We start from the raw sequence: 10649 nt of genomic DNA, 5'->3' as shown, positions 1-10649 counted from the left end.
TAAATTAAGTACCAGTGGAACAGTGGGTTAGATTTAATTGACTCATTCCCCACACCAAAATGGCTGCCCTTGTGGCAAAATTTGAAACCATTATTATTATTATTGTTACTATTATAAAAGGCGCTGAGGTGGTAGAATCGTTGGCATGCCGGGCAAAATGCTTAGCGGCATTTCGACTGTCTTACCATTCTCAGTTCAAATTCCGTAATCGACTTAGCAGCTCCCTCAAAATTGCTGACCTTGTGCCAAAATTTTAAATATTATTATTGGCATTATTAGAAAGACGGTTAGTAAGTTTGTTGTCTGATCTATAAAATTAGTTCGAAAGTTTTTAGAAGTAGTAAATTTGGCAAAAATTTGAAACATTATACTGCTATATAAATTTTTAAATTTACACTATGCAGTAAATCTGAAAGGCAGCGGGCAAAAATTTTTTGAAGGAGGAGCTGTGTTTCCTTTTCAGTTAAAACTATTTCCTAGACCTGATGTCCAGAGGGGAAGGAGGGCAAGTCATGTAGAAGATGTAACAGCAGTAGCAAATGTGCATCGAACAATAAACAACAAAAGCAACTACAACTACAAAAATGAATGTCAAAAAGAAAAAGACAACTGTAGTTCTACCGACAGCAACAATAATACTGCCGCCTGCACCAACCCCATGATGCACAAACATGCCCTCACAGTACCAATCATCTCCCTCACCTCCATCGACCATCGAGTTCGTCAGTACCGAAAGCAGCAGCAATAACAGCAAAAGCTACAGCTAAGCAGAGCTGCAAACTGGGTCTTTTGGCCGTGCAGCGTGGATATCAGAAAGAAATGAAATACCAATGGAAGACATAATGCAAGCAAAAAGTTGTGAGGAAGTAAGGATGGAAAATCAGAGTGATTAAACCAGAAAAGAGAGGAAACGAGAAGGCTGACAGTAACCTATTGATGCGTAGCTAACAACTTAAAAGAAAGCTATACAGGCAGAAAGATCAAGCCAAGTCTTAGTAGGAAGTTGCCTGAAATCCGTTTTGAGTAAAAATCATTCATTACTCGCGACAGCTACTAAAACCAGATCAATATTAGGTTCCCCATTGAGATCAAGACCAAAAATATTAAATAAATAAATAATTACATAGCTAAATTAAAGATTTACTCGATAGCCTTTTCTAAAGAAATGTGGAAATAATCCATCTACTTAATGAAGGCTGTTTTAGGAAACATTGAAAATTAGACAAAATATAAGAGGTACACAAGCAACATTTTGAGAACTGGTTGGGAATATGAAGGAATCTCTTGATCCATTTGGATCAAGAAAGAACAGGAGCTATGTCAAGCCTGATTATTTTGCCGGATGAAAGATTTTTTTCATGGTGGCAGAGAGCAAACTGCAAAGGTGCAACGTATGTGTTACTTTAAATCAGCAAGGACTTTCTATCTATAGTTAAGTCTCAAAGAAAGAAAGCCCTCACTGCTGCTGACATCTCCAAAATAACATCAAGAGCAGCATGCAACCACAACAGTAACAACAGCTATAATAACAAACAAGAACAAAGTCATTATAAGCAGCAGCAGAAGTAACAACAACAATAGCATCACTACAGCGCAGGAACCGCTCTGACATCAACAATAACAGGACGTGTCACCCACCAAAAAGTAAATTTCCTAATTTACTCACCACCTCCACTCCACAACGAATTACGACACGAACACATATACGTGCAGAAACATCACTCTTCTTTCTTTATGAACAAGGGAAAGCAGACAAAGGAAAGTAAAAGGTCACCTAATGCAGAAAACTCTGAGGTTGAATGGAACGGAGATCTGACAACTAGTACCTACATGCATCTTTCCCGACGCTCAGAATCTGCAGATTAACATTTTAATTAAACGACAGACGGTGGAGACAATCGTTAACAACCTGTGCTACTGCTCTTTAAAGAAGGCAAGTTGAAAAGGCTCTTTAAGTTTTAGCTAAGTAGTAGCAGTAGAGCGAAATATTCAAAGGGTAAGTTGGTGAGTAAATTAGAAGCGATTAGGAAAGACGTTGCGACCAGCGTGCTAGCTGAAAGTTTGGCCTTCAATCATTTCTTCAACCTGAAACATGAATGTTACATTGTTATAACTAAGGCACGTGCACTAGGAAACGAAGGAAAGAAAGACGTTCGAGGGATCAGAAGTGCGACATGGCAACAAATTTGCAATTCGATCTTTGACGGATTGAGACGAACGGGTGCCATTCGATTCCAAACAGCTGTGTGCGGTTTTATAGCAGCAATTCGCTCGACTCTTCGGAGTAATTGGGAAGGAGACGGTAGTGGACAATTGTGCCTACCCTGGCGGAAAATGCAGAGTGTTTCGGAAGGCTGATAACAAAAACTGAAATAATGACCATATTAAGTGGTTGTAACTTAACTTTGATGAATGCGGTATGCGGTCTTAAAAATTTTGGCCAAGGTGGTAGCTTCTTGTAAAGAGTGTTGCCGGGAAAGCACAGACATGCGCAATTTATTTCATACATCAAAGAAAAGATAGATAGTAAAGCTAGCTTTGATAGGGACCTTTGATCAATCGAAAGTTTCTGGCAGGCTCAAATACTTGGTAACTGTCCTCAAGACAGCCGGTTTCGGCCCTGTTTTAAGAGAATGGATCGTTGCAATGCACAGCGATATTCGTTTATTGATCAGGATAAATGCTCACTTACTGGAACCGTTTCGAATCCAGCATTCAGTACGTCAGAAATATTCTCTCTCAATTATTCTGAGCGCATTGGTTTTCGAGCCACTATAGTAGAAACTGAAGGGTTTGTGAAGCATCCCGCTCTGACTGGTGAGCAGGAGAGCCGTATCACTATGTGCAAACAACGTCACTGTAATAGTGTCGGATACAACGGAAATATGATAGGGAGAAAGACTAACCTGAAAAGTCAGTGATCTTGCAGCTCAGCACCGTGGAAAGGCAGTCCATGTCACCGGACGGTGTCGTAACGCACTGAACAGATGTTTTTACTGAGACGAGGTTGCGAGCAGGGTGACTAGTCTCAACCAGAAATAGACTGAGAAAAGACGATCCCTGACAAATGGAGAACCGAGAGACTTGGAAACAGCTTGCTTGTGTACGTGCAGTTATTCGAAAACTTCGTATACCAGACGCCATTGGATTTCAGGAGTCATCAGTAGAGAATGCGCACCGTTGTGGAATTTTGTTGAACAGCTATCGTCACGAAAGCTATGGATTTGGCTCTCAGCCGACTCTATTGTAAAGATTTCTCTCAGCACCTTCCTTTAACTACGAAAAGTAAGCCATTTTCTTGTCTCGTAGAAATGGCAAAAGAAATTGTGTGGTGGGCTAGACTGAAAGAGCTGAGATACATACTTACCACTTCCAGCAAGTACTCATAAACTTTTTCAAGTTTTACTTCAAGGCAAAGTAATAGAAGAGAGAAAGAGAGATGTCGTCCTACAGTAAATTTGGTAGAATGTGAGTGAGAGTAGGAAATTTGTTACGTTGTAGTCAGGATAGTTTAAGTTTGTAGAGTTGAAATCTTTGGCTTAGTAGTGCTACTAGAAAGCATACCGGTTTGGAATAAACTTTAAAGGCACGGAGGTGCTTTCAGCCTGGCCTGCCCGCATACGCTAACACCATTCAGGACATATCTCGCTATCGGCAGAGTCAACGGTAAAGAATGTCTCGTCGTCTTCCTTTGGTTGGGAAAGAAGGGCAGTGTATATCTGTTTAGTGGCCAGATTAGAAGCACCTTCCTCTTTGGCGAAACCCTCATCAACTTTTTCAAGCTTCACTAGAAAAGGAAAGTGAGAGTATAACCAAAGTCTTTGCTGTTGTCTCCTCCTTCTGCAACTCCTCCTTGAGCTCCTTTTCAAGCTCCTTTCCAATCTCCTTGTCAATCATCATTTCACGTTCCTCTCTTCTTACTTTCTTCACAATCTCTTTCTCTACTTCTGTTTTCTTTTTCTGCCTCTCTGGCGGAGAGCTTGCTCTTTCACTTCTCTTTCTGCTTTTTACTATCGTGAATTCTTCTTCTGTACTTGTCTCCTTTACCTCGACGTGTACCACTTGGTGGCATTCTCCTGCTTCTCAGTTTGTTCCTTCTGTTGTTCTCTCTGGAGGCACCTCGCCTTCATGTGGCCTTTCTCTCCACATGCGTAGCATATGGGTGATCTACCCTCCACCACAACTCTTAGCCTTACATCCTCGGACAGAAAGTTCTGAAATTTGTTTTAGTGATCACGTATATGCTATAGTCTGCAATTTTTGTCATGGACAGGAAGCTGGTCCAAAGAGCCAACGTGAAATCTTGCGCCAAACTTGAGAAAGTCTGCTGCAGAGATATCGAACATGCTTTGGCAAGCTTAAAACGACGAGGCAATGGATTGTACGCAATGTTTCGAGTGTCACGGGTGCTTCAAAAGGCACGACATAGCAGCAGCTCAATCAAGAGCATGCTCATCATTTTTACGACATCCACGGTATTGTGCATCGAGAATTCGCTCCCACCTAGGGCCAGACGGTCAATCGAGAGTTCTACTACGATGTTTTGAAGCTTTTGAGGAAGGACATTCCACGAAAGTGACAGGATCTGTGGTGCGCGAAGAATTGGAATCTTCATGACAACAATGCACCTACTTGTCACCGAGTTTCTCACCCAAAGCAACATGATATCGCTTCTGCATCCACCCCCTTCGCCAGATTTAACACCTATGGACTTCCATCCTTTCCCTAAGATGAAAATGCAGCTCAAAGGTCACCGTTTTAATACCGTTGTCCAGATCAAGAGCCAATCGGAGAAGGTTCTCGATTCGCTTACGGAAAACGACTTCCAGGCTAGATTCCAAAAGTGGCAGGAACGCTGGGATCGGTGTATTACTGCGCAATATGACTATCCCGATGGAGATGATGTTAACACTTAGGTAAATAAGCTATTTTTTATGAAACATATCTAGTCCGGGAACTTTTTGATACCACCACATATCAGTTACCACATTGGATGACACAAACCCTAATGACGTTACAGTTGGTAATGATGCTGAGGGTATGTATCTGGGTTTTATATTATGAAATTTAGTTCTCACCGAGCGTCATCCATCTATGACTGAAAAGTAATATATGAACTTTTAAGCGACTGAACTCACTGGCGATTTTGTTTTGTCAAGTGGAAAAAAAGACCCTGGTAAAAGAAAGAAAAAGCTACTTCAAATGACCAGATTCGAACTGCGAATTTAGTTTTATAAATATATATTTGATTAATCTTTATTAAGCTTGGAATTAATCAAAACGTAATGCTAAGAGATAGTAATACGTAGCAAAAGATTTCTTTGGCAAAAGAAAGACAGTTTTTTTTCCTGTTAATTTATAGTTAAGTGTGGCATGAAAAAATAATGAAATTGAATGGGTTAATCATCAAGTTTCATTTTTTTAAAAACTTTTGTAATAAAATTTCTTTTTGTAATATTTTTTAAGAACATGTTTCTCTTTCTCAAGCAAAAGAACGCTCTTCGATCTGATTAGAATTTGAATCAGGAAATTAAAAAAAGTCCACGTTAAGAAATGTCATTTGTTTCTCGTTTATGACCTTAAAATCCGACATTGGCCTTTCTAAAAAGCATAAAATCAATAACATTGATACAACATGTAGCAATTACATTAATTAATTTTTTCAGCCGCTTCATTTTCGTTTCCTTTCGAAAACCATTATTCTTTATGTTCAGGTATTTATTTATCCAGTTCATATATTACAGCACTGGAAGCTGCTCTGTCTTTCAAACTTTGCTGATTACACTGAACTGATAAGCTGTATTACTTACCTATGTAAAGAGTTTGGCAATAAACAAATAAGTAAATAAATGAATAAATAAACTTTTTTTCTCTTTCAGCATGATAAATTTTCCTTGATAGTATATGCACAGTTGTTTTCTGCACACAATTTAACTATTCAGTAAAGGAATCAATATCAATGTATTATAGAGTAATTTAATGTTCAGCAAGAAATATTTTTTAACACTAGGAGATATTGTCTGCGATTGGTATGTTAAAAAGCAGAGTGGCGAGTTTTTTTATGGTTCATATTCACTAAGGACCATTATAGTTTTGAGAGTGGAGGAATGCATAACAAATATATATTTCTTTCTTCATAAGATATGTAGTTTGGGCCAAAAATATAATACAAAGAGACTTTTAAGATGACAAAAATGCGTTTCAGCCTTACAAGAGACGCTATAACGATTATTTGTCTAGTTACTTTAAACCTTAGGATCGACAACACTTAACTGAAAATCTAGAGAACTTTACATTGAAATAATCCTCAATGCAAAACTGGAGAGGCATCTGCCTCAAAATTTAATCAAATCTACCATAAAGATATTTTGCATGTAATCTGAAGAAAATTTTGAGAGGTGCCAACCTAAAACTGTAACATTGATAAGTAAGAGCACCCTCAGTCATAACAATCAGTGGATATTAAAATCTGGATGAAATCATCTTACATAAACATAATACTACACATTTTGTGTAGATTTTCTAGTGACTCCTAAGATCAATATTTGACTTGCAGAACAAAACCTCTGAAACGTGTAAAAGATGGATTTTTACAGCGAAGCCTAACGGCAGAAGACCTCGGAGTAGACTAAGAATGAGATAGTTATATAATATCCTTAGTCTCAATTGGTCACACTTGGGAATCCAGCCGAAAGTGTGGTGATAGCTGCTTCTGATAGAAGCCTATGGAGGAAATGCTTGAGAACTCTACCCCAACAATCCTTCCAGGAACAGTAAGCGGAAATGATGGATGGATGGATAAAAGCTGTACTGGATTTGTCGTCCGTTACCGTGATTCTACTTACAGACATAACTGAAATGAAAGTAAGGCCGTCCAGTTAGTATTTTTATCGGAAATTTCACTGTAAAGAATATCTTTGTATTCTTTTATCATTATATGTCAGACATCAATCAACAGAAATTACCTAAGAGCTATCATTGTTTTTGTCTATATTTTACTTTTTACTTCACTCACTGGACTGCGGCCTTGCTGGGGCACTGACTAAAAGGGTTTAGTCGAACAATCGGCCCCAGCACTTATTTTAAAGTCTGGTACTTATTATATCTGGCTCTTTTATCAAACCGCTAAGCTACTGCGACGTAATAAAACCAACACCGGTTGGCAAGTGGTGATAAGGGATACATAAGTAAAAACACACACATCTACACATATACACATATACATAAATATATACACCTATTTATACACATACACACACACTGGACTGGCGTGTATTGGGACCGAACCAAAACGGTTGCTAAAGTGAGCTTCTTAATCATACAGCTATGCCTGTTCTTGTGTTAGAGAAGACAAATTTATTTCCAATAGTTTCCACACAATCTAACATTAAAAAAACTCCTATAGTTAAAGGAGGCGCAGTAATGACGTATGTATTCAAATTCCATTCACCAATGTTGTAGTTCCAATTATAGATAACAAATTTGCATCTGTCAGCGAGTCGGTAAAGCAAGGTAAATGCTTTGAATTCCTTATTCAAATTAATGTAAAGAAACTTAGAAGTACATCATAAAAAAAAAAATAATCCTTTCTTCAGTAGATACAAGGTCTGAAATTTCGGGAGAGGGGCTAGTCGATCACATCGACTGGTACTTATGTCATCAATCCCGAAAGAATGAAAGGCAAAGTCGACCTTGGCGGAATTTGAACTGAGAAAGTAAAGATGGATGAAATGTCGATAAGCATCCTAACGATTCTGCCAGCTCACCGCCTTTATGACGATAACGCATATGCGGTAAACTTCAAATTTGTTACCTGTACTCAAGTTTCAATTTTCTCAAACTATTTTTCAGTACTTTTCCTATATTTGATGAAACTTATCTATCTTAAATTCCCTTGTTTAAGGTGAAATTGTCAAAGACAACGAATCTTATCATTATTTCTCAAATTATTCAAACAACAAGGGGTTTCAAAATCTAGGATTGTTGCTTGTGAGACAAGAAATAATTGAAAAGATTCAATATAGTGTCACCACAACTCTCAGAAAAGTTCTGACAAGTGTCGCAACGAGAACATTTGTGCTGTGACTCCAAGAGTAGTGTATAATTTATCTAAAACATTTTAAAAGACAATTCATTTTGAGAATGAGCTATCTGCGAATCATAATTCTCTAGTGAGAATTTATGCCTTAAATATTTTAACAAGTTATTCATAGAGAATTTTATACTCGTAACGTCATCTTTTCGAGGGTGTGAGATTAAACACCTTTTCCTTTGTCATCAGGTGCCATATTTGCCGTCTTATACGTATGTACTCGGCATAGGAAGGAACTCAAATCATTCGTAGAGTTTATGAGAGTCTCATAGGGTTTCATATAATGCTCTTATGCATATGATACCAAGTGGCGAATTGAAAATAAACTCATGTTACACATGTTATGCAAAAACAAATAACAGTACTCGGCCAAAAACGTTTCCGCTATAATTCCGTTTACAAACTGTTATTATGCAAAAATGTTTGCATTGCTTACACCCGTTGCTTACTCTGCCGAAAATAATGTCTAATTTTTTTCTAATCAGCACCTTTAAACGTAGTGCAATTATTTTTCATACTAAAAACACTAGAAATAATCAAATTTACCTTTTTATTATTTAAAAAACTGGTCAGCACCCATTAAGATTAAAATATCAATTCCCCTCCTTTAACTTTGGCTTTCAAACCTGTTGGATTAAAAGATTTCTCATCAGTTCTATATTTTCTAGAGATCGTGACTCAAAACTTAAGAAAAATATATATAAAAGTCAGTGTGATCATACAGCCTCAAGACTTTACTTCAAAACGAATTATGTGCAATTTTGATACGGGTGAGAAGGCCGTTGTGGAAAGCTTTCAAACTACGGGAAAGGCAGGAAAGACAACCAATACTCTCAACAACAGGTAAAAATCTACAGTAACTACAAAGTCAAAGGCTTTGTTAAGATCAAGATCTCGAGATTTTTCCTGAAAGATAAATAGAGAAAATCATATCGATTGTCGATATTTCTGACATTATTCTGCACTGGAATTCTGAATAGAATTTCTCTGTTAGAACTTGGAGCTGCTCAGATGCAATGCATGCATGCTATCAACTTTAATAAATTATACTGGTGAACAAAAATTTTCATTGGATATGATTTGGGGTGAGTCAAAAAGCTGTTCTGATGTTGACTGCAAAATTCTTCGGTTTTTCAGTGGTATGTATAATTTTTGAAATAAATATTTTTTCTTTTTTGTTATAAATTATTTATGAAATATTTTGTCTTTCGCAGATTACTGTTATTTAATCAGTATATTTCATGAATGGAGAAATAACTGGCCACACTTTGTTTGCTATGTTTGTGATATTTTGTGATATTGTTATTGCTAAAACAGAACGACGAACCATATATCAAAAATACGTTGGTTGTCATATATATGACTAAAACAAATAGTGGCTATCACATCGTGCCTTCTCTCATTTTTGTTCAAGTCAACTACATGATTGGTTTTGTTGTACCCGAAAGACTGAGAGAAGGAAAAACTAACCATGCTGATTGCTATTTTTGTATTGTTTACATAACTGGCCTTTCTGCGAAAAACAAAAAAAAGTTTGTCTATCAACATCTGTATTCAACACAGAGTGGTTCAACAATATAAAACAATGACCAGTCTTTTACACTCAAATATGCTTAGTTTCATAGATATTCAAATGAGCAGTGATGAAGGTGCTCTAGGTAAAGGTACTGCACCTTCAATAGCTCCTCGTAAATACATAATTGAAGAAAATTCGAAACCAAGGCTATTTACTCAAGAGTTTGGGGATGATTTTGTTCAAAATTTATCACAGTCTGAAGAGAAAACTAGGCTTCTCGCTTCAAGACTAAAGGTAAATCATTTACGTAACTACGGTGTGCAAATCAGTTTCTATAAAAAACGAAATTTTACTTTGGTAATGTTCTTTACGATAAACAGTTTACTCTACTGTTTGGCAATGACATCGATGAACACTTCACAAATTTCTCTTAGACTCATATTGCATCTGACTGGCACCTCTTGAGTTAGTCATCACAAAGACGCTTGAAAACTGTTGTAACTATATAGCAGGAATGTACAACCAAACATACTTATTGTCCACTCTGTCTAATTAAAAGCAGCATATGATACCATGCATATCTTGCTTGATATTCAATATTGTGTTCATCAGCGGATATCTCGAAATTAATGGCATGCTAGTGGGAATGCAATAAGAATTCACAAAAGATTGTTGTTTCTTATCTCGGAGTATTGTGCTACCACTGGTTACTCTATTAAATGTGACAGGCCACTGAAGTCAAGGTATGTCCCAGGTATAAACAACCTGTCACTTTAGTTGAAGTTAAGAAGATACTCTTCTGCCATTCTAGATTCAACTTACTTTGATGAAAAACTATGTTAAATTAAGAGTAAAGTAAGTTCAAGAAAATTTGAATACTTTTATAACAATAAAATTCCCCACTGAGTGACACCTTGGACAAGTATCTTCTAGTATTTCCCCGCGCCGACCAAGGCCTTGTAAGTGTTTCTGATAGACAGAAACTGAAAGAAGCCCGTCGTATGTGTGTGTGTGTGTGTGTGTGTGTGTGTGTGTGTGTGT

At 37.3% G+C, this 10649-nt stretch overlaps 1 protein-coding gene across 3 annotated transcripts in view; it reads left to right on the top strand.

Annotated features, from left to right (window-relative positions):
* LOC128247605 (uncharacterized) overlaps window positions 1-10649 on the top strand; it is a 28162-nt gene that overhangs the window by 16334 nt on the left and 1179 nt on the right. Inside the window, exon 1 of one of the 3 annotated variants that reach the window (XM_052967217.1) lies at window positions 8770-9231. The exons of the other annotated variants lie outside the window; for them this stretch is intronic. Within the exon in view, the coding sequence (XP_052823177.1) occupies window positions 9199-9231 (33 nt within the window). The 5' untranslated portion in view covers window positions 8770-9198. Of the gene's footprint in view, window positions 1-8769; window positions 9232-10649 lie in introns of those variants that run through there. 3 annotated transcript variants of the gene reach the window in all.

This window comes from Octopus bimaculoides, chromosome 4 (assembly GCF_001194135.2).
Source record: "Octopus bimaculoides isolate UCB-OBI-ISO-001 chromosome 4, ASM119413v2, whole genome shotgun sequence".
In the NCBI taxonomy this organism is placed as follows: domain Eukaryota; kingdom Metazoa; phylum Mollusca; class Cephalopoda; order Octopoda; family Octopodidae; genus Octopus; species Octopus bimaculoides.
Note: the sequence above shows the minus strand (reverse complement) of the source record. Positions and strands in the feature narration are given on the sequence as shown.